Source organism: Setaria italica, chromosome VIII (assembly GCF_000263155.2).
Source record: "Setaria italica strain Yugu1 chromosome VIII, Setaria_italica_v2.0, whole genome shotgun sequence".
In the NCBI taxonomy this organism is placed as follows: Eukaryota; Viridiplantae; Streptophyta; class Magnoliopsida; order Poales; family Poaceae; genus Setaria; species Setaria italica.
The window spans coordinates 33386518-33411146 of NC_028457.1; the positions used below are offsets into that span (position 1 = coordinate 33386518).

Here is a 24629-nt window from a genome sequence, read left to right on the forward strand (position 1 = left end):
CTCTCGTAGTGGGCCGGGATCTTTTTTATTTATATATATAATTTTTTGATTTTGCAGAAATATATAGTCGGATGAAAAAATTGCAAAACTAGACTATTACGGCCGGCTGGACCTTATCGACCCCAGGCCGGGGTGTACCCTTCCGCATCACACTTTAAAAAATCATAACTAATTCATATTAACTTAGATGAAGATAAACTTTATATGAAACTTGTGGATCTCGACGAGATCTACAACTTTTTTAGTTAAAACTTTTTTCATTTGATGTCATATTGGTACTCAAATAATCAATACAAGTTTTAGATCTAAAATATAACAATTAAATGGCTCCAAATAAAAATAGTTTGAACTACAAATTTGTAAATCTAGTCGAGGGCTACAATTTTCATATAAAGCTTATTTCTATCCGAGCTCACATGCATTAGTTATCATTTTTTGAAAGTGTGCTGCCCAATTTTGAGATCTAAAAATTGAATTTTAGATCTGAAACTTGTGTTGATTATTTGAGCACCAATATGACATCAAATGAAAAAAGTTTTAACTACAAAGTTGTAGATCTTGTGAAGATCTACAAGTTTTATATAAAGTTTATCTCCATCCGAGTTGATATGAATTAGTTATAATTTTTAAAAGTGTGGTGCGGAGGGGTGTATCCCTTGTCACCGGCCGGGCCGACGGTACGGCCCTTCCGCCGGCCCAACCGTCGCCTGGGCCGGCGATAAGGCCCTATCGCCGGCTGGACCGGCGATAATAGCCTAGTTTGTAATTTTTTTATCCGACTATATATTTCTGCAAAATGCTAAAATAAAAAATATAAAAATAAAAAAGTTACGTGGCGTGGTGTGGCTTACGTGGCGAGCAGGTTACGTGGCGTGGCGTGGCTTACGTGGCAAGCGGGTGGTGTGGCTGGCACCATCGATCTTGGCGCCAAGCCTATTACCACAACAGGGCGCCAAGCCTATTACTATAACAGGGCGTGTCCCTTTCTTTTGTGCGTCCCTTTCTTTTCTCGCTTCTTCATTCAAACTTGCTATCTCCAGCGTCGCTGCCGCCTGCCCGCCCCCGCCCGGGCGCCCCCGCCCACCCCCGCCGGAGATCTATGGCGCCAAGCCTCCGCCACGTCAGCTGCTCGGTCAGCGGCGACGGCTCGACCTTGGCGCCATGGAGGCTGGCGCCAAGACGTTGTAGCTTGGCGCCAGCCATCCTGGCGTTAAAGTAAGGGTCCATTTTTTAAATTAGTTCCACTAGAGGTCTATTTATGAAAAATTTTCACGAAAAGGGCTAAAATAAAAAAAAGTTGGCGAAGGGCCATGCGCCCATGCAATCCACCTAGATTTATTTTGCCCTCATGGCTCAAGGCGTTGGGCTGCTGTGCGAAGGGTTCGTATTCTCATGTAGATGATGGACCAAATCGCTTTCCTTTCCCTGTTGGTTTGTGTTGATCCGCCAATGAGGGCATGATGCCACACCACAGAGCAGCCCACCGAACCAATTGATGGGAGTAGGAATACGCTACTCTGTCTCTTATTATAACTCCAGTATGTACATGCACTTCCGCTGGGGGGTCTGGGGATTGCTGTAACGAAGTGTGTATTTGGAATTGATAAAAGTCAAATTGTTTGGCTTGAGAGGAGGATGTGCCCAGCTATTGTGGCCATACTAATGTTAAGGTGTACCTGCCCATTGTATTCTTCAGCCGATGGTCACATCTGCTTAATAACGTCTGTCCCATCCATAAGACCATACGTTTATCATCATGTGTTCGCTAAAATGCAGAGGCACAGACGAGGTCACTAATCCATCCGGTTCACCATGGCGGCATTGCTACACAGAAAGGTGCCCTGTGCAGTTGCTCTCTCGAGTGAGCTCAAGTGAAGACCTGGGCAAATGTGCACATATGTTTGTTTATTCTTAAAAGTCCTTACCTGGGCTATCTGTTCTTCCTGTATAAGATGGACACCATTGGAGGATCACCGAATGGTGTTTTCTGAAACATAATGTACAGGAGATCTAAGCTGGGCCTATATGGTCTATATGGGCCTTCTATTCACACCATTTTGGCTCCTCCAGGCCGGATGAATGAGGCGACGCCATAGTATTCTCGCTCGCTCCATTCGTATGGCGTTCAACGAGAAAATCGCCTAGCCTCAAACAAGGGGGATGGCTCGTTGATAGAGGAGGACAGGGTTGCGCGGCAAAGATTATCCTCTACAATCGACGATATTGTCTCGCTCTCAAGAAGGCAGCAACACATCTTCCATGAGAAAAAGTGCAGTGGGAGGGCGCCACGGGCAAATTCTGGTGCGAATCGGACTTCGATTTGGATGAAGATCTTGGCGATGTGGAGAACATCACCCAGGTATGTAACCCTGTGATTGCAGGCTTTAAATCTAAAACACCGGGGGTGCCTGTTCATCTTCCACGGCAAACTCGTGATCAAGGGAAGCCCAGACTACAACAATTATTCAAAGGTTGATGGCCTTGGGATAAAAAGAAAGGGTGGAAAGAGCCTTTGCCCAAGCACAGGAGATCGCCATTAACTTTGGGGGATTTCCTGCCGATATGTGGTGAGGAGCACCAATCCAGTCAGTGAATCCGTCAGCAGCGTGTTCGTCGTTCTGATCCGGAATTGCAGCCGATTCAAAATTCGAATGGGCAAGTTGGTGGGCATCCAGGTGGGCCGATTGACATAACAGGCCCAAAATTGACTTGGGTACAACGCAACCCTGGTCTGGCCTTGCTGTGTAGGAGGCGACCTGATTAAACCTACGCGGAGGTGCTCATGGCTGGCGGTGCTGGAGGCGGCGATCAACATTGTGGCCGCAATTACGGAGGTCGATCAGTTTCGAACTGCCCGCGGCAATAGCCGGCCTCCCAGGCCGTACGGTCGTGGTCGCGGCCAGGACTTTGCAGGACGCGGCCGGGATCATGGTGGTCATGGTGAAAGATCTGATGGCACCAGAGGAGGGGGTGCTGAGGGAACTGTACCAGGCATTGGTGGAAGTGGCTTTGGTGGAAGCTATCATGGCACAAACCCAGGGAAAGGTCTTGCTGAAGAGCGCACAACAAGCAGGCGAATGCATCTCCGAGGAATAAAGGTACAGAACCTGTGGGGGAACCTGCTACTAAAAAGAAAAAGAAGTTTGTGCTATGATGTGAGATTTGTGAAGGAGAACACTTCACGTCTCACTGCCCACTTCTACATGGTCTAAGCCAATAGCCACATTCTGTGGGCTTGCTGGTGACGGCCTTGGCTTCTTCCATATTCCATACACATCAGCGGCAAAGGCTCCTCGAAAGGTATCTGCTACTGCTCTAATCAAAATTGTTGAGGGGAATGTGCCAGTGGACCTTGTTAAAAGTGAACTTGCACGTGCTATTCCAGTGAAGTGGGATTGGGTGGTACGGGAACACAGCAACAACACATACATTGTGCCGTTTCCATGTCAGTGGAGCTTCAAAGGATGATTAGTATGAAGCACTCAGAACTGATACATTGAAGGGTGATGCAATTTGAGGAGTGAAAAATGAGATTAAGCCAAAGCAAAAGTTACAGAAAGTATGGGTTCATGTCTATGGTGTCCCTTATGAGATTAGGTCTTTTCTACCTCTTTGGGCAGTGGGATCCATTCTGGGAGCCACTCAGAGGGTAGATATGAGGTCAATGAAAAAGATAGGAGTTGTGCGGCTAATGGTTGCTGTCCTTGATGTGAATTGCATCCCAGATAAGGTAGATATTGTGGTGGATGATTGTCTTTATGAAATATTTTTTTAAAGTTGATCAAGTAGTGACGGACAATGGTGGTGAGCCGGATGATCTGGACGAGGATGATGATCTCGAGCCGGACAACCAAGATAAAGATAAGGATCTTGAGATGGAGGATGTGCAAAAAAAAACAATGATGGATCAGGCTCTTCTGGTTCATCGGGAAATATTCCAAAAAGCACACAGTCTGATCAAGTACCAAAATTTGGTGCATCTACTGATATGGAGATGCAAATAATGGAAAATGTAATAGACTTGGCTGTGGATAATTTGCTTGATGAGATTAGTGGCCGGGTGGTTGCTGAGATTAATCAAGACACCACTTATACTAGTGAGAGTCCAATTGAGAAAGGGTCTCATACAAATGATGTTGTGGCATATAACGAGGTCTTGAAAGCTAATGTGCATGCAGCAGTAGACACTGACAGCTACTCTGACAGAGATGGTACAGAAGTGGTAGTGCAAGGCTCGGAGATTGCAGGGGAAATTTTTCATGCACCAATGATAAATCTGATGGGTGTAAGAATCCCTGAATCAGATAAGACACCAACTATGCAGGAAGGGTGTGCCTAGAGAGTCAAATTTGCATGCAGAAGGGGAGATGGATATTGGTACTGTTATTCAAAGAACAGCAACATTGGGTCCGCTGACAGAACACAACGATTCAGCTTCAGCATTCAGGCAGCATATGACTTGCGTGCTAGGATTGGACGGACCTGTCCACGACACGTCGAGACTTTCACTTCCAAAGGAGCACCAGCTGGGGGAAATTGCAACTCTGACTGGTGCTAGCGAAGAATTTTCAGAAGTCGGGCAGGGTACAGCTTCCACAGGCAAGTCAGATGAGTGCCGGCCGAGCGACAAGGACCTGATGCTACCTGATGCGGCCACTAATTTAGTGACAACAACTAAGGAGGTTCCTGTACCAGAAATGGGAACTGTTTCATTAGATGTTCTGGCTGGGATGGTGATTAGTCCAGAGGGGTTTTCATCAGAGCCAAATTTTCACAAATTGCCCCGTAGAATGCTGCAGGCACTTTCTAAGAAGAATGGTATACGTGCTAATACTACTAATGTGGTGATGGCAAATGCTCTCCAATCATTAGAGGCTGTCATTGAAGTTGAAGAAATTGCAGCAATTCCTGGAGGCAGTGCACCGGGGGAAGATCAAGTAAACGCGCAGCAGCAATTGGGGACATCAAAATAATGGAGAAAGCAATGAACTTGGCAGCCAAAAGGAATTCACTGGAACCAGGTAATTGTTTGTCTTTCCCATCTATTTCAGATTCTATTATTTCTTCTAGAGTTGCCAACATTGGGGTTTCGATGGGTAGACATAATAGAGTTATTTTATCTTCTGTTACTTCTCTCAAAAACATAGAAATAGATAGGCTTAAATTGTCAGGAAAGAAAGATGGTTGTAGTAGCAAAGTATCCTCACCTAAGATTAACCTGGATGAGGAAGAAGAAGACCTTTTAGATGCACATCTTCACCACATATCTAGGGATTTTGAGGAGAGTGCATATGAGGAAGGCTATGATCAAATTTGTTGCGAATTAAATGCTACACCACGTAAGAAGAGATTAAATTCTAGAAACAAGAATAAGATAGCCATTAAGAAACCAATAATACCATCCAAATTGTGTCTCAAATGAAAGGGATCTTTTGGAATAGCAGAGGTCTTGGGCTGTGACGACCGGCCCCAAATCTTCCCAGTTAATCTTAATCCGAGCCCCTGATCACCTGTCTAGTTTTCCAAGCCTAAGTGTTCAACCTCCCGACCGGTCCCGACTCCTGAGACCCGACCCCTCCCCGCTTGTCTCCAGTTCCGACCCCGCAAACCCCAGCTCACCGTCGGATCCTTCTAAGTCCTTCCCAAAACGTCCGTTCTATCTGATCGGTGGACCCCTGAGATCTTTTTCCCCCAGATCTTCCGCGACAGGTGCACTCGAGTTGCATGCCCGCTTCAGAGTTTCCCCGCCGCGTGGCTCAACTTCTCCGACGCCCGCCGCTCCGCCTCGTCTCTAGCCCACGACCGAATGGATTCTCGCGCCCCCTTCCCTAATTGCAGCGGAAGCCCCTCTGCAACCTTTCTGCAACGCCTCGCCTCCCGCGCCCATCATCACATCGCCAGATCCCGGCCGCAGAGCCCGATGTCGCCCGTCTTTTCCGTCACTTCGACATGGTCGCGCCGCCTGGTCTTCGCTACCCGACGATTCCTTCTCCGCCAACCCTGACCACGGCAACGACAGCTCCTTTTCCCGCCCTGTCAGAAGCCGCTTGACAATCTGTTGCTCCGCGCTCGCCCGCGCGCCCGCGGCCGCCTGTCTTCTCACCTGTGCGCCCTCGATTTTAGCGCCGTTAACCCGGTCATTTCCATCAACTCTACCGCACGACGACGCCCACCTCCGCCAAATCTCAACCACTGGCATACCCGCTCCTGCGCCGCCCTGACGCCAGAGCCCAATGACCGCTAGCGTCATCCCCGAAGTCCTGCACCACCGCCCTCGTTGCTCAATCGCCGCCCAGGCAGAGCACTCCATTGCTTCTTCCCCGGCCTTCGCGCCGCTCCCCTTCTCACTTCCGCACCGCTTCCCTTCTCTCTCTCCCCGCCGCTATAAAAGGGAATGCACGAACCCCGCCGGAGTTCCCTCCGCCATCACTGCCTTTCCGCCATTTCTCTTGCTTCCTGCTCGAGCTCCCAGCGCCACACACTAAGTTTCTAAGGAACTCTCCTCTCCGCTCCACTCCGTTTTCCCCAAGCCATCCAGCCGCTTGCTCCTCCGTGCTGCGTAAGAGCTCACTTGTGATCCACAAGAAGCATCGCCGCCCCCGGAGCACTACAGGACCTCGCCGCTGTTCAAAGCCTTAGTCCCTCCGCCCAAGCCTGTTTCTTCCCGACCCCAAGCTTTCCTTGTAGGAAGAAGGTAAGCTGCCGACCCCTGGTCCGCCTCGTCCGACCCTTGTCCGCTTCGCCCGACCCCTCTTATCCGCCCGACCCCGGTTCCGTCTCGCCCGACCCTACCTGTTCCGCCGACCCCTCTCCGCCTCGCCCGAGGGCTCGGCTGTAACCTTTTCTTCAAACCGAGGGTGTATGTGTAAAACTTGGGAACCCTTCAGCGTTGAGTCTGAGGATCCCTAGCATACCAAACCCTCTAGTTTAAGGGTCAGATCACAAGTTCCTTCCTCGGACCCTTACCTCTTGATCTCCACCAGCTCCCTTGAACCTTCCCACACTCCTGCTTTTTGTCGCGAGTTTCTGGGCTCAGACTTACAAGTGTTGCTGTTGAAATAACCGTCTATACTAACTAATGCATTGCATTCGTGTAGAGCTGCGCCTCGCCGACGGCTTCTACGAGCTGCACCCGGCGCTAGAAGACGACGGTGTAGCTGAGCTTCTGCCCTCTAAAGCCGAAGCCGCCCCAGAAGTCGAGCAGTTCTCTTCCTCCTTGCTCGAAGGCAAGCCCCGGTTGCATGAAAACCCTGTGTTGTTTTACCAGACTTGCGCATGCCTTCTGTAGCATGCTTGTGCATTTACGTACAGGAGTTGTTTGAAACCCTAGATGCATGACTTAGTTGTTCCCATGATCTGAACACTAGCTGTTGGACCGAGTAGCTGCTTTGCTTAACTAGGAGACGGTAAAAGCCGAGTGATTCCGTGTCACTCGCGAGTTGTAGGAGTTGGATGTCTACCCTTCTGTTACAACTGTAAGGACGATGGACGGGGCAGGGCTTGGGTAACTCTTTGGTGGTCAGTTGATCGCCCCGTCTATCTATGAAACTTGACTAAGGCCCGACAGTGGTGGTGTTCGTGATCAAGTGTTTGAAAGTACTAACCTCATACTTAGTATGGGATGAGGAAGCCGAGTACCGGATTGAACCTGAACGTGAGCGGTCGCCCCATTGTTCTTGGACAGAGTTTCCCCTGCTGGATGTCGCACGTGGTGGCAAGCGTGGTCACAGAACGGCAGAGGTCGGGTCTGTGGAACCTTGCACCAAAGGAAATAGGCCCGACACGGGTTAGGGGATTGATGGGGAAGGCCGACACAGGAAGCGACCTCCGGGTGCGCGGATGTCGTGAGGTTAGGTTCACCATGCATGGTTAAAGAACTCGAATCGATTCGTCTGCCTCTCACAGTTTGAGACTGCTTGATCGCTATGTCACCCTGAGTAAATGAGGAATCTGATGATAACATGGTTTTGTTGATATATACATACCTTGGTTGGTTCTATGATTGCTCAGAATAGGTTGCAAAACCTAGATCAGTTAATGAACTTAGAACCGGAGCTAAAACTTGAAAATAGGGTTCTATTTAGTGCTTTTGGGCAAACAAACCCCTCAGCCAAAAAGCGTTGCATGTCTAGAAGTGTGGAGTAGCTTTACTCCTGTCGGTTAAGTCTTGTTGAGCTTAGTAGCTCAGCCTTGTTGTGGCCCCTGTTTTTCAGGTGAAGTTGCTGCTCCCGACCCTTCTCCCGCTGGCACTTGGCCGCCCCAGCTCCCTCCGGGTTGGACGGTCGAGTGGGATCCCTCCTCGGACGGCGAGGAGAGGGATCAGTGATGTCCCGGCTGGCCTCACCAGGGACGTCCGACCCCGACGTTTTGCTTCCGCTAGTGGTTTTACCTTCTGTTGTCTTTCTGAAAACCTTGTAAAACTTTGATGTTTATTTCATAACCAAACTAAGTGGTTAAGTTGTTAACTCAGTGGACTTGTTGTATTCTCTGGAACCGCTCACCTTCGTGTGGGTCTGCTAAAATGGTCCTGTTCAAGTGGTTAAATCGGAAGAAATCCGACGGCACTTCGTGGTTACTCGGTTTAGGCATGAGCGTCGCGTATTATGCAGCTAAATCATGTTTAACCAAGTAGATCCGAAGTGGATCCGCCACATGGAGACTTGACTAAACACGGGTGTTTAGAAGATATGGTCAAAGAGGAGCAAATTGATTTTATTACCCTCATGGAAACGGGTCGGGATCAATTCGTGGATAGGACCCTTAAAAAGTTATGTGGTGGCAAATAATACATATGGCACTGCATGTCGTCACATGGTCACTCTGGAGGAATTCTTCTCGGTGTCGACCTTATGGTTTACGATATTGGAGCCATCAATGAAGGGGACTTCTATGTTAAGTTCACTTCGAAATAAAAATAATGGCTTCAAATAGACAAGGAAATTTTTTAATAGAGTTGGCTAATATGTGTAGTAAAGAAACACTCCCATACATAATTGGTGGAGATTTCAATATTATGCAACGTCCGGAAGATAAGAATAAGGACAATTTTGATTCGAAGTTGCCAAATTTATTCAATATGGTCATTCAATCTCTAGATATTAGAGAAATATAGGCCGCCAATATACTTGGGCAAGCAGTGGAGATGATCCAACATTTGAGAAATTAGATAGAGTTCTGGTAAGTACAGATTGGGAGCAAACGTTCCCTCTCACAACTGTACACGCCAAACATAGAAGTAATTCAGATCACACATCATTATTATTAAATACGGGTGCTTCTTCACATAATAAACAACCACCTCTTTTTAAATTTGAACGAGGTTGATTAATTAGAGACGACTTTCGTGATTTAGTTGCTAACAAATGGCAATCAGAAATGGGGGGGACCACTGCTATAGAAAATGGCAAAATAAGATTAGATCCCTCCGGCAATTCCTTAGAGGATGGGCTAAAAATAAAGCAGGCCAAAATAAAAAGGAAAAAAGATATTAGTTTCAATGATCGATGATCTAGATAAAAGGAAGAAACTAATGTACTCTCTGAACAGGACTTAGATTTCAAGCATTACCTCAATGAGCGATTAGTTCACCTCTTGATGGAAGAAGAAATTAAATGGTACGAAAGAGCTAAAACTAAAGACCTCTTGGAAGGTGATGATATAACCCAATATTTCCATTTGCTTGCTAATGGTAAATATAGAAAACAACGCATCTTTAAATTAGAACAAGAAGATGGGGTGATAGTGGGTGATGTTGAATTAAAAGCTTATATCACAAACTATTACAAAGGACTATTTGGACCACCAGAAGAAAATAATTTCACCCTAGTGGAAGACCAAAATCAAGATATACCTTAGGTCACCGAGGAGGAGAATAACATCCTCACATCTCTCTTTACTGAGAATGAGGTAAAAGAGGTAGTGTTCCAAATGAAACATAATAAAGCCCCTGATCTAGATGGTTTTCCAGCAGAATTCTATCAAGTATTCTAGGACATCATAAAAGAGGACCTTTTAGATTTATTCACTGATTTTTTTGAAGGGCGCCTTCCTTTGTATAGCCTCAATTTTGGAGTAATTACTCTTCTCCCAAAAATAAAGGAGGCAACAAAAATACAACAATATAGGCCCATTTGCTTGCTTAATGTAAGCTTTAAGATTTTTACCAAGGTTGCCACTATGACTCATGGGGGTAGCCAACAAGGTAGTTCGACCTTCTCAAATGGCATTTATGCCAGGTCGGAATATTATGGAAGGAGTAGTGATATTACATGAAACTATCCATGAATTACATACTAAGAAGCTCAATGGGTAATTCTTCGAATGAAGGGATTTTGTCAGCAATGGTGCGCATGGATTGAAAGATTTGTTTTAGGAGGAAGTGTAGGCATCAAAATCAATGATGACATTGGACACTACTTCCAAACAAAATGGGGTTAAGGAAAGGGGATCCCATGTCACCTATTCTTTTTAATATTGTGGCAGATATGCTCTCTATTTTGATAAAGAGGGCAAAAGACGATGGTCAAATCAAAGGGGTCATTCCCCATCTAGTGGAAGATGGGTTGTCCATTTTGCAATATGCAGATGATACAATCCTGTTCATGGATCATGATTTGGAGCAAGCAAAAAATTTGAAACTGCTGCTATGTGTTCTTGAACAATTATCAGGACTTAAAATTAACTTCCACAAAAGTGAGATCTTCTGTTATGGAGAAGCTAAACATTATGAACAAGAGTATACTAGATTGTTTGGTTGTGGGTTTCCTTTCAGATACTTAGGTATTCCGATGCATCATCGTAAACTCCATAATGCAGATTGGAGTATAATTGAGGAAAGATTCAAGCGCAAATTAAGCACTTGGAAAGCCAAGCACCTATCCTATGTTGGCAGGCTAGTTTTACTGAATTCAGGTCTAAGTAGCCTCCCCATGTTCATAATGTCTTTCTTTGAAATTCCGAACGGCGTCCTTAAAAGATTGGATTTTTATAGGTCCAGATATTTTTGGCAAGGCAATAATGATGAACAAAAATACCACCTTGCAAAGTGGGACATCTTGTGTCATCCTAAAGATCAAGGGGGTTTAGGAATAACCGATCTCTGGATTAAAAACAAATGCCTTCTTAGTAAATGAGCTTTTAAATTTCTTAATGAAGAAGATACCTGGCAGACCTTACTCAGAAATAAGTATCTGAGTACAAAATGTTTTACTCAGGTTCAGATTAAACCTAGTGATTTACATTTTTGGAAAGATCTATTAAAGGTTAGGGAAGACTTTCTGGGGTGTAGGACATTTAAGATAAAAGATGGATCACAAACTAGATTTTGGAAGGACACTTGGGTGGGCTCTAAACCCCTTAGAGAGTAGTTTCCTAGCCTTTTTGATATAGTTAATTATCCTCATGATACAATGGAAAATGTTATGAACCAAAATCTATTGAATATTTCTTTTCAAAGAGCTCTAACATGGATAAATTAACTTCTTTGCACAACTTAGTAGCCAAATATCCTTGCAACAACTTTCACAAGGGAGGGACAACTTTACCTAGGACCTACATCAGTTCAGTCTATGTATCAGTATTTGATGAATCAGGGTACCGCCTTCACAAATAAATTTATTTGGAATCTACGAATTCCTCTAAAAATAAAAATCTTCCTTTGGCATCTCCAGCAAGGTGTAATTTTAACAAAGGATGATTTAGCTAAGAGGAATTGGGTCAGAAGTCAAAAGTGTTGTTTCTATTATTGCAATGAAACAATTAAACATCTCTTTTTTGACCGTCAACATGCTGAGACCATATGGAGAGTTGTCCATGTAACTACTAGGTTAACCCCGCCTAGATTAATAACATATATGGTTAGAAATTGATTAATGGGCATAGGAAAGAAGGATAAAAAATTAATGTTTGTTGGGGTTGCTGCCGTCATGTGGGCTATTTGGTGTACACGTAACGACTCAAGTTTTTAGAAAAAACATTTTAATTCTTTTATACATGCTGTTTTTAGAGGAGCATATTGGTTGCGGTTCTGGTCCCTACTGCAGCATGAGGATACATGGGAGATCGCCCGTTCGGCAAGCAAAGCACTGGGTTGTCGCTTTGGATATTTTTGCCAATAATGGATGGAGAAGGAATAATAGACTCTGCTTTTAATTTTTTTCTTTTATGTGTGTGCTCCTTTCCCTATTTTATTATCAACTTTGTTGCTGAGAATGAGGTAAAAATTGTGCTGCGTGCGATTGCAGAGGTCGGAAACATTTTCCTTTTTCTAAAATAATTAAAAAAAATAGCAACAGAATGAGTACCACGGCATTGTGCATGCCCAGTTCATACATATACATGGGCTAGCTATTCTAATACGTGTTCGAAAGAATACAGATATTACGGCTCATACCACCTACATAACATTCAATATTAGGTAGCTATTTTTGGTAGTGAAGACATGAAAGGCTATCAGAGAACACGAAGAGAAGTAGCACTAAGGCCACCAACCACGCGTGTGGTCTTGCAAACAGTCACCATCTGGAGCTCAGTGAGGACCCGTTAACGCTGGCAAGGTTAATCCAGCTTCCAATTAGGTTTGTTGGGATGCTGGGTAACTTTGCGCCGCAATTCTTCCTTGGTTGTGTCGTCAAAGGAGCCTTTCAGCCAGACATACTTTAGTGAATGCAGACGCTCTATCCTAGATAACTGCAGCGACGCCCCAGTTGAGCAGTGAACCTTCAGCACCTTCAGTTCAAACATCTCTCCTCCAGCAAACATCACATGTAAATTTGAGCTGCAAACTATCTCGAGGACCTTGAGTTCACTGAACTGGCGGTGTGTAGACGACCGATTTCTGTCCAGATTGTCACAGAATTGAAGCTCAACATCTTGATCCGTTTCGAAACGAAGACTAAGGGTATGTAGCCTTTTTAACTGGCCAAGGCCCTGTAAATAGCTCCAATGTGGGTACTTTACTACATGCACATACGCTTTAAGGCGCTGTAGGTTATTTGGAGGAGTGATTTTTCCTAACCACTCCAAATCCTTGTCGTCCTTGTGAAGCTGCAGTGACAATGATTCCAAATGGCTATGACCAAAGATGGCCGAAAGTAACCCCTTGATGTTACTCCGGTTGATGCCAGACACTCCGAGCTTCTTAAGCTGGCTCAGGTACTTCAGCTCGTTCAGAATGGCCTTACCGCCTCCAGCGCCGATGTTGACGACACCCAGTGTGTGCAAGGCCATCAGTGCCCCAATCCCTCTGGGCACTATGATGCCATTACAAGCGTCAACATGTCCATGACTAGTCCTCCATGGTGTTGATGGCTCCTCGTCCATCAACCGTAGGCTTGTTGCAGCACGAATATACTGCAGCTTCTGCAGCTTGGTGATGCTCTTTGGAAGCTTGGTAACAGAGGTGTGCCTGATATCCAGAGTTTGGAGCTGCCTGAGGTCGTCACCCAAGGATTCTGGCAGACAGGATATCTTTGTGCATCTTCTCAGGCCGAGGAACTTGAGGCGAGGTAGCTGTTTCACGACTTGCTCGATGTCACCATCCGCTACATTTGTGTCCTCCAGATCAAGAACACGTAACACTCTCATCCTGTCAGATATTAAGAAGGGCCTCCACTCTCTAGAAACCGTCAGAGACCGTAGCCGCGACAAGTCCATGTTGTCAAACACAAACTTGTCCCTCTTCCAGCTGCTCCCAATTGCCAGATGCTGTCCTACACGTTGTGTGTTCAGACTTCCTTCCCCCTGCAGTACCGAGACTTCCAATGGAAGGAAAATGTTCTCTTCCGTTTCCCGTGAGATGACATACTCGAGGAATAAGGAGTTGATTTGGCAACCGGCCACGGTAGGTGTCTGATGTGGATGCTCTGTTATGCCCAAGTTAGCTAGCTCGTGGAGGAGCTTCTCTGTGTACTCCACCTTGCTGTTGCTGTCAGTGCCTTCGGAGTAGCCCTCTGCAATCCACCTCCTCACCAAACGACTCTGACGAATCATGCTGCTTTGGGTAAAAAGTGAGAGATAGAAGACGCATTTCTTGAGAAGTTGAGGACAAGCCTGAAAGTTTGAATATATCCAGGCGAATATATCCTGGAAGCTATCAAGCCCCTTGCTGTTATTCAAGGAATACATAAAGTTGGCATTCAGACGCCGCGCCTCCAGTATACCATTTCGTACATCGGCCAAGTACTTAACTAAAGCAACAGATAGTTTGGGAAGTCTGCCGCACTTGTTTATGATAATCCCTGCTTCATCCAACATGTTAGAATCCCAACGAAAGGTTCCACCATGATCTTTAGTCTCCTATTGTACAACAAATATAAGGATTGTATTAGTTGAGATGACCAATGCAAAAATCATATATTCTTAAAGAAAATTTAAAGAAGCAACATTGTTGCGAATAAAACGATCTGTACATTAAACCTACAGTGATACGTGTCCTCCAAGAGTTTTCCATCAGAACATATACCTCGAAAATTACCCATGCCGACTCTCGATAATAAGAGCTATTTGTGCTGGCTTTAACTTAATTACAAGTCAGCACAGATATTATATTGTGTTTACAAAATCGATAACTTTTTGATATAGACTTAAATACAAATAAACTTTACATGTGAATTGTACGTTTCAACAAGATCCACAACTTGCTAGTTGATTAGCTAGCTTGGTAGGATGAACTCTAGGTTGGAAAACTCTTGGTGATTCGAGAACAAACGTACTAGATAAACATTAATTATAGCAAATCTAGATAGAAACGTATAGGTTTGTCTTGAACAAATTTTAGATGGAGCCATATGAGTAGATTTTAGTTCCCAAGTCCATTCAGTTCGACCAAATATTTGGTAACTGGGTACTAAATAATTTGTACCTTTCTAGTTATGTGTAATTCAGTTATACCTCCATTGGCAGTAAAAAAGACTCTACTTTGAAACAGGTGAAATTGCAATGGCACATATCTATTTGTTAAGTCTATTTGTTATGTTACAAAATTGAGTGCATGTATGAATCCATCTGATTACAAATATTTGGATATGAAATGATTAGAGAACCGGTCCAAGTCAAGCAAGTCTACATGAACATATATTTTCTTATTAATGAAATTTCTATTTAAAGTCCTATAAAAACAATGACAATTTTTAATCAAATTTTGTAAACTAATGAATAACAGCAAGGGCATACTTAACAACCATCTGCCTCTTCCCTTCCCCTAATTATGATAAAAAAAATAGACAAAGACAACTAGATTCCATTCGTCATTGTACTTAAAATAGCTTTGAAAGAAAAACTCAAATACATAGTAAATTTTGAGTTATTCTATTTGTTTATTCAAGCTAGGGTAGGTTTGTTTTTTCCATTTATTTTTACCATGGTTTCAACACAAAAGAGCATATACCATTTTAAATTTCAATTGTTAGCATCACATGGGTTGATGACAAACCTTCTCGAAGAGACTACGGGCTGCTTCAGCTTCTAGACCTTTGACTCTGCACACTGCATGGTCTGACGTTGCACAATGTCTGGCAACACTTTCTTCCCTTGTGATGACAATGATACAGCTTTTCGAAGCTCTCAATATCAGTTTACCTTCTATCAGGTCCCAATCTTCCTTGGACCGTAAGTCGTCAATAATAATAAGGCACTGTTTTTCTTCCAGATGCTTCCAAATCCTATGGAAGATATCTTCACCTTCAGGTGGTTTCAAGTCGTCAACTAAATCCTGACAGAAGTTCATGATATCGAATGGACGGGATGCACTGACCACAGCAGAACTCCCAAAACATGCTGCAAAATGGTCAAAGTAGGCTCGGACGAGAAAAGATTTCCCAACACCAGCAATCCCGCACACTGAGATGACTGCGCTGACTTTTCGTGCATGAGCTGATGTTATCTGCGTCCCAAGTATCTTTATCTCAGATTCACGCCCGTAAAGGTTATGATGTTGCTCCCAATGGTCGGGAGGCGGTAGCCGAAAGATTTGCACGTCTGGGCATGGCGGCTTACGTCTAGTATGCTGCAAATAAGAAGAGAGGAGGACCAACAAACATATATGAACGGTGCTGTGGGGAAGATACATGGTACGCATGCATGCAAGGCACAAGAATATCATATAAGATGGCGGGCATAATATAGGAGGGAACTCAGGATTTCAGGATGCATCTCACCTGAATTTTCTGACCATTAGATTTAAGACATATAGCCACAACTCGCTTATGAGAATAGTGTAGCACCACTACAAGAGTTGTGATCTTAACTGATAGTTATTCTATGGCTGGCCAACAGTTAGTCTTTAGTGCTTCTCGGTAGTGGCAAACGACTTTTAGTTAGTAGTACATTCTTATTTTCCCAAAAAGTTTGAACAAACTGCCAATAACTTCATTCCCAGCAAGCATATTACCCTTGGTTTGTAACATCCAAAATTTAAAAGAATTTAAGTTCACTAAAAATTGCTCAATTAGGATGTCGCTCAATTAGGATGTCATTTAAATTTCTAGGCATTTAAATTTGCATTTTCTCAAATTAAATTAATTTATCATAGGAGTTCATTGTGCATTCATGCTGGTGCATAAGTTTTGGTTGCTTGTGTTTGAATCAAATTTAAATCTCAAATTCAATTTCCATTTCAAAATCCTTCCTTTTCTTTCTTTTCTGTCTCCTCTTGGTCCGCATTCTTCCTTCTTCTCCTTTTTCTTCCAGCCCAGCTCCAAATCCCTCCAGCCGAGCACCAGCTCCGCATGCCCACATTCCCATCCGTCCGCTCGGGATCGAACGGCTCAGATCCGTCGCGTACCAGTCAACCGTGCCGCACCACATCACTTTTGCATTTAAGCCCTCGCATTTTTTGCAAATCAAGCCGCAGTCCAATCTAGTTCAAAAGTATTTGCAAGCCGGTCCTATTTTCTTTTGTTTTAAACCCTGCACTTTTGTAAAATTAACCCGCCATCCTGAGTTGCATTTTTGTGTGTTAAACCTTTAGTTTATTCGTGTAATTGTGTATAAGTCCTCGTTTTTTCGCAGTTTAGCCCTGGAAGTTTTGTTTTTCTCGCAGAAAAGCCCCTTAAACTTGTTTTAAGTGTATCTTTTGCATCTTAACTCCATTTTTCGCGTTCTTTATATCCACATGTTCATTTTAATGCGTAGATTAGTTTTCCAAGATTTTTTTCTCTCATTATTATGATTGGTGTACTTTTTTTTATTATGTTATGCATTTATTTGCTTGTATGTGCTCGTGTGACGCGTGTAGACGATCCGCAGTTCGAGGGATTTGAAGATCAAGCCTTCAAGGAGTACGAACAGCAAGAGCAAGGCCAAGAAGGCAAGTCGTGTCCTTGATCACTTATTTAAGTCCTACTCACCTTTACTTTCATGTTCAATACAACATTGCTATGCACATAATAGTTGTAATCTTGATGGGTACCAATTAAGGTTCGCCTAGATTTTGTTTACCTTTGCCTTGACCAACCGGGTTTACTTTTATGTTGGGTAGCTCATGCTTATTGCTTACTTGGGATATGGTGGTTTAACTGAATTCAATGATTAATCCTGCTTTACTTCTTTTATACCTTTCATTAATACAAGATCATAAATGTTTAATCGGAACATGGAGCGACCACCCAAGAAAACAGTGCTACCACAAGACTAAATGGCTCTGGTCTTGGCTGAATAATTAGAAACTCTAGTTCGAAGCGGTCTTACCGAAAGGGCAAGAGGGAAAGACAGTAGTTTGTGTATAGCACTTGCTCTCTTGGGAACTGGACTTTGCTAAGACACTATACCACTCGGGGACTGTTATACATTGCGCTGATCATGAAACCTTAGCGGACCACTTCTTATTAGGGAATCTTTGTAAAGATCTCGTAGCGTCCCTATGCAATCACACCTCGGAAGTGTGGTATGGTGCCTTGTAAACATCACATGGTAGGGTCCAAAGTTCTTTTGAACTTTTACGCGACTTCTGGGTAAAGATGTGTGACCTCTACAGAGTGTAAAATTGATCGATCAGCCGTGCTCACGGTTAAGAGCGGCCTGGACCCTCACATGATAACATTATCGAAAGATGGACTTAAATCGTTGTTATTTCATTCATGGTTATCTTATTACTTTATTTATGTTCTTGTTTCATTTCGGGTGGTATAAACTTACACTTAGTTAATTGCTAATAAAATTTGACCAACCTAATTAAAAGCTGATGCTGATTAAGTCTTAGTCATACCTTGATTTGCTTTACACTACATTGTTCCCCATGACTTGTTGAGTACCAACCATAAGTGTACTCACTCTTGCAAACCCGTTGTTTAGACCAAGATAATCTAGTGGAGTACATTGACGATTTTGAGGAGTTCTAGGCATACGGTTCTTCAGTCAGCGGCATGTGGTGTTGTCGTCGTCGTCTTCGGAGTCCGCTGCGTAATAAAATTAGGCTTGTCTTTTATTGAGACTTTCGGTCATGTAATGACTGTTTAATACTATCTTTATTCATTATGATACTGTCTTTGTTATTCACTTATGTCATACATGTGTATAACTTGATCCTGGCGCACACTCGGTTTTATCCTTAAAATCGGGTGTGACATGGTTATAGTTATTCTTGTCGTGTATACCTATTCTGGTTTACGTTGATTGTACCAAAAAAAAGCTTTTGATAGGTCTTTGTTATCACATAAAATACATTGATACATTTTTTCTTTCACTTTTTAGGTATGATTATCACTGATATTTAGAGATTTTAAATGTTTGGATGAAAGTAGCCTAAAATTTAGAAACATAATACTTAATTTGACTAAAAAAATCTTCAAACTTTATATCGGAGCATTGATAGCCTCTAAATGGCATGTACGATTTACTAATAGCAGATCATTTAAAAATATCTGGAATCTCATTCACCTAAGTTGTGGTTTGCGCCGCACACAGTACTCTCTTGGTTGTTTTCTACTTGTTTTTAACACACACACAGCTCATCCGAAATGTAAGACATTTAAGTTTTGTCCTAACTCAAACTTTGACTGTTTCTTTTAAATGCACCAACAAATAGAACATCAAATTTTTTCATTAATATAGATCCACTACTAAACATGTTTTGGTCGAGCATTTTTTTGTAATTGTAGATTTTCATATTCTTTTTTTATAATCTTGGTGAAAGATAGAAAAGTTTGACTTAGGACAAAAACTATAACTTTTTCCATTTTGGAGGAAGTACGTACCTCCTAGTAGGGATAGCAAAGGGGATATACATATATATTTGATATGTTGGGGACACCATAAAACGACTTATATTAGAAATACACGTGAAATATCTTTCTAAATTGAGATAAGACATTTAAGATAACTATGCCACGAATAGTGATATGTTGGAAAGTTTTCTGGCAGTAGTTTATTATATGTACCTGATGTTTTCTTGGAAGCGCCTTGAAGAAGGCATAGACAGAGTGATCAGTTGAGAATTCACGGAGCAACCCATGGTTTGTCTGCTCCGGGCACAGGCTTGCAATCTCAAGCTGCTGCGTTGATACAACAATCCGGCTGCCATTCCTCAGGTCTGGCATGAACGTCTTGATGGCGTTCCACTCTTCTATGCTTGAAAGGTCTTCTAGGACGATGAGGTATGCCTTCTTCTTGATTATCTCCATGTAATCTGTATTGATATTGTCTTGGGTAGCCTTCATCGTCTCTAGTACCTTCGCACCTAAAAAGTGGACATCCTGAGTTCCAACTAGCTTCTTTGCAAATTCTGCAAGGGTAAGGATGCTAAAAAGTCGCTTCCCTGGACCTCCATTGATGTGGGAGTTTCCAGAACCCAGCTCTGGCTCTTGGCTGGGAGAGTTTGCATAGAACCCAGCTAACAAGCTCCGGATGAACTCATGTGGATTGAAAGGACGCACCAGCTTCACCCACGCGCGGCACTCAAACATTTTGCAGATTTCTGGGTCCTCATATGTCTTCTTGATGATGGAAATTACACCTAGATCGCCACCTGTTCCACAAACAGAAATCACTTGAAGGCCCTTGTCTTCCATCTTTATCAATCTGGTGAGATCCAAAATATCCTCCTGATTGTCAAAGGCATCTGTCGGCTTCTTGATGATATCCAATACCATTTGGTTGGCAGCAGTTGTCTGCTGCACCTGCTCTTTAGAGTTGCCAATCTGGTTGTAGCGCATGTTCCTCTGGTTCACTTCCTCAGCTCGTGCCCTGAGCCGCTTTATCTCAGCGACGGCTTGGTCAAGGGTAAGTGGTTTTTGTAGCATGTTGAACCGCAGTAAGCGTTGCAAAAATGACCTCTTTTTGTCCAGGTGAAGGACGACGTAATCAATGCAATCTTCGGTGTCATAGGACAGGTCACGTACCTGCCTCACCCAGGTCCTCGCTACCTGGTTCTTCATGCCCTCCCCACTGGAGGCCTTGATGAGGAAGGACTGCATCATCTCGAACTCGTCCTTGATGAAACTAATATCACGTTCCACGATCTGCAATTGCTCGGCCTCCTCCTTGATGGCGGTCTTCACCTTATTCAAGAGAGCTTCCACTGCGGTCTTGGAAATCCCTATGGCAAGTTCCGCCATTGTATTGTTCTTTTGGCCTCTCCCCTATGATTGTTTGTCTTGTACTGATCTTGTAGTAGAAGCTAACAAGTATGGGTGCTGCTATCTCTATGAAATTGTGGATCGACTGAACTTAAGATGCATGGGGTTATAAAGGGGAGGGGGATATGGAACGAAGAGGCACTATTTAACGAGTTAGGTCCTATTTGGATCCACCATAATTAATTGATATCTAGCAAATTGGTAGCAATTAGCTGGGGTGTTTGGATCCGCCAATGAATTGCTGCTTGTCGAGGAGCAAAATTTGTGATTGTGATTTTTGAAGAAAATGAGAAAAGGAAAAAAAGAAAAGAATAGAAAAGGAAAGGAGAAGAAAAAAAGCCTCGTGACGTGCCACGCAAATTAGTAACAATTGGTATGCCCAAATAACCGGTACTAAAAGTTCCTTTTAGTACCGGTTATTTGGGCCTTTAGTACCAATATAGTAATACTGGTTGCACAACCGGTATTAAAGGGTGGTTCCGACCGGGTACTAAAAGCGCATTCCCTGGTAGTATAGTACGGAGTAGAACTTAACATGATGCTTAATGCTTGCACCGTGACAGCACCTCTAGACAGAAAAACTGGACACTCGTATATTCTGACGGTCAAATGAAAGGAAATGATAATAAATTTTGGCCGGCGTAGCTCATAAAATAATATGAAGTGAAGCTGATTTTTCCTTCATTCCTTGAATGAATAATCGGTGGTCCCTGTTCTAATTAGGTAGAGAAAAAACTGGTTGCCTCTCTGATATGTCACATGAGGTGCATATAAACTTATTCGAATTAGAGACAAACCTAATCTAGAGGTTTTAAGAAGGGAAAGGCATACAACAAACTTCGAGTCTGTTAAATTAAATACGAATCGATCTGCTTTCTGCCAGCTCGGATCCGTTGGCCCCAATAAACACACCCACGCACAACTTACGCTAGGAGCATCTACAACATATATACTATATATTGACAGATCTTAATATTAAAGAAGTTACTGTAGTCAGAAAAGCACAACGACACATAAAGAATAAGGGTGTTTGGATCCATCCACTAAAATTTAATCCCTATCACATCGAATGTTTAGGTACTAATTAAAATTATTAAATATAGACTAATTACAAAACAAATTGCACAAATGGAGGCTAATTTACGAGACGAATTTATTAAGCCTAAGTAGTTCAAGATTTGACAATGTGATGTTACAGTAAACATGTGCTAATCATGCATTAATTAAGTTTAATAGATTTGTCTCACGAATTAGCCTCCATCTGTGTAATTAGTTTTGTAATTAGCACATGTTTAGTTCTTCTAATTAGCACCTAAACATTCGACGTGATAAAGTACTAAATTTTAGTCCGTGGATCAAAAACCGCTAACGCTATTCCTGTACTTGAGTAGATCTCTACCTATAATATAAAAGTCAGCGGTGAATCCTTCGCGCCTTTTGCTTTGGTGAATTGATTTCCGTCCGTCCTAACAAATCATTTCTTACCAAGAGTCGTCCGAGAGTCCCATGATTGCACGGGCTCACGGCAACGCCCGTCGAGGCGTCCATGGCATGGACTGCTTCTGCTACCAGAGTTGCGATCGTTTGTATAAATCCATGTCGCGGGCTCCCGGTGCAGCAGAATGCAAACGACAACGATGCCAAGATTCTCGTTTTCATCTGGCGATCTCTGCTTTGCGCGAGACTATCTGATCCGCTGCTGTTTTTCCTTTGAGGGAAAGACCCGCTGCTGTTTTTAAGGATCGTTGCCTGCCATGGCGCAGGGCCATGCGCCCATGCAATCGACCTGGATTTATTTTGCCCTCAAGGCTCAAGGCGTTGGGCTGCTGTGCGAAGGGTTCGTATTCTCATGTAGATGACGGACTAAATCGCTTTCCTTTCCGTGTTGGTTTGTGTTGATCCGCCAATGAGGGCAGGATGCCACACCACAGAGCTGCCCACCGAACCAATTGATGGGAGTAGGTGTAGGACGGTGACTCAAATTCTACTTGAATTAGAACTCAATAAGGATGTACTATTAGAACTTGAGCAATGAACCCGACTAGGTGTAGGTGAGGGTCTTGGAGGGGACTATATAAATAAGGGGATGGAGTTTTTAGAATCAATCAAGCTAAAGGCAAACACCAAGGTTTCATTCAAGACTTGAGAGAGGCAATTAGGATCGCTCAAGAGGGATAGGCTAGACAGGTCTGTAGCACTAGATTCTTGTATAGAGTAAGAATCAAAAGTGTCCTAGAGGGTCAAGTAGGATTGTGAGGGAGCGACAATCACTTGTACTCTTTTGGAAGTTGTGCTTAAAGAATCCGCGGTCGGCTTCGCCAAAATTCTATTCTCTTGTCGTGGTTGCTTTAACTCCATCATCTAGGGTTTTCTACGAAATTCATCGACGTTGTTCTTGATACAGTGCAAGCTCGTGTCGTACTCGCAATATCCTTTCTAGTTTTGGGGGCTGCTGCGCATAGCGAGGGGTATCAGATTCTAACCGTAGGAATGCGCGACTCTGTCTCTTATAACTCCAGTACGTATGTACATGCACTTCCGCTGGGGTCTGGGGATTGCTGTGACGAAGCGTGTACTTGGAATTAACAAAAGTCAAATTGTTTGGCTTGAGAGGAGGTTGTGCCCAGCTATTGTGGCCATAATAATGTTAAGGTGTACCTGCCCATTGTATTCTTCAGCCGATGATCACAAATGCTTAATAACGTCTGTCCCATCCATAAGACCATACGTTTATCATCATGTGTTCGCTAAAATGCAGAGGCACAGACGAGGTCACTAATCCATCTGGTTCACCATGGCGGCTTGCTACACAGAAAGGTACCCTGTGCAGTTGCTCTCTCGAGTGAGCTCAAGTGAAGACCTGGGCAAATGTGCACATATGTTTGTTTACTCTTAAAAGTCCTTACCTCTGCTATCTGTTCTTCCTGTATAAGATGGACACCATTGGAGGATCACCTAATGGTGTTTTCTGAAACATTATGTACAGGAGATCTTTGCAACAAGGTGTTCTGATGGATGAAACCTGAGTTCTGGTCCCATGTCTAAATATCTAATGGATGCTCAACTGTTTGAGGTTTCATATGTTTTCTCTTTATGTACAATTTCTCTGTAACCAACCTAAAAATCTGTAGACCAACATGCCAGAGAGAACAATATGATGAGTTTCTAAAGTTTGAATGTATAATTGAAAATGACTTTCTTAATGTCTAAAAATAAATTTTATTCTCAAGATTATCTTTTTGTAGTTTTCTGAATAGGTTCCATTGCAACGCACGGACATATTTGCTATTTAAAGAACTATATGCACATCTGGTGGGTTCATGGACTCAAACTCGGATAAGTATGTTTTGATCAAGAAACCCAATGTTTGCCTCGCCAATTCACCCGATGTTCAAGCTAGTCCAATATTTTTAAGGAGAGGCAAATTTTCCTGCCACTGCTCCTAACGGCGACCATAAATGATGATTAGTTCAATTCAATTCAACAATCATCGCATGGATACTCATCGTCAAAGGTGGAAAGAAATCAGTACCTGTACAGTTAGATGGAAGAGTGTTTGGCGGCAGTTAACGCGTCAATTCGTAAACCGTAAGTGCACGAATTAGTTGTAACTTTTTCCAAAGTTTATCAATCCGTGAAACAAGTGGAATGTAGGCTTTCATTTTATATTAATCTTACTAATGAAACTAAGTAGATGGGTATGTGTAGACACATACTAATTTAAACAACAGAGTTTGATACAAGATAGTAACAAAGATAGATTTTGCGTTCCCTCCCTAGGATCTAGGTTCACATGAATATGCGTTTAGTACACAAAAAAGGCACTGCCTTTACTAGCTTCACAGCAGTTACGTACTCGCTCGGCCCTTTCCCTCATGTATACTATCACTACATAAGGGTAATCAACCACCTCATTCACACATCTATATCAAAGCATCCACAAAGTTAAGATAATCACCATGATTACTACAAACTCTACTAAGGACATATGATACACTCACATATGTAAATAAAGCATTGAAATGAATATAACATGAAGCATTGATAGGCGTAATTTGC

At 43.2% G+C, this 24629-nt stretch overlaps 2 protein-coding genes across 2 annotated transcripts; both read right to left on the reverse strand.

Annotated features, from left to right (window-relative positions):
- Nucleotides 1–12555: 12555 nt before the first annotated feature.
- Nucleotides 12556–15697, reverse strand: LOC101754443 (disease resistance protein RPM1). Its single transcript, XM_022829551.1, has 2 exons — nucleotides 15431–15697; nucleotides 12556–14295 (listed from the first exon to the last, which is right to left on the reverse strand). Exon 2 carries the CDS (start codon nucleotides 14251–14253, stop codon nucleotides 12556–12558), a length of 1698 nt encoding a protein of 565 aa, XP_022685286.1. The 5' UTR covers nucleotides 14254–14295; nucleotides 15431–15697.
- A 3560-nt stretch (nucleotides 15698–19257) lies between these two features.
- Nucleotides 19258–20700, reverse strand: LOC111258346 (disease resistance protein RPP13-like). The gene is made up of 2 exons (XM_022829552.1): nucleotides 19374–20700; nucleotides 19258–19287 (listed from the first exon to the last, which is right to left on the reverse strand). The coding sequence occupies exons 1-2, from the start codon at nucleotides 20547–20549 to the stop codon at nucleotides 19258–19260; spliced, it is 1206 nt and encodes a 401-aa protein (XP_022685287.1). The 5' UTR covers nucleotides 20550–20700.
- Between the last annotated feature and the right edge of the window lie 3929 nt (nucleotides 20701–24629).

Coding starts and splice junctions, on each gene's coding strand:
- LOC101754443 (XM_022829551.1), bottom strand. CDS start 14,253: ATGTTGGATGAAGCAGGGATTATCATAAACAAGTGCGGCAGACTTCCC.
- LOC111258346 (XM_022829552.1), bottom strand. CDS start 20,549: ATGGCGGAACTTGCCATAGGGATTTCCAAGACCGCAGTGGAAGCTCTC. Junction 19,288..19,373: donor CGCTTCCAAGAAAACATCAG/GTACATATAATA, acceptor ATCTCAATTTAG/AAAGATATTTCACGTGTATT.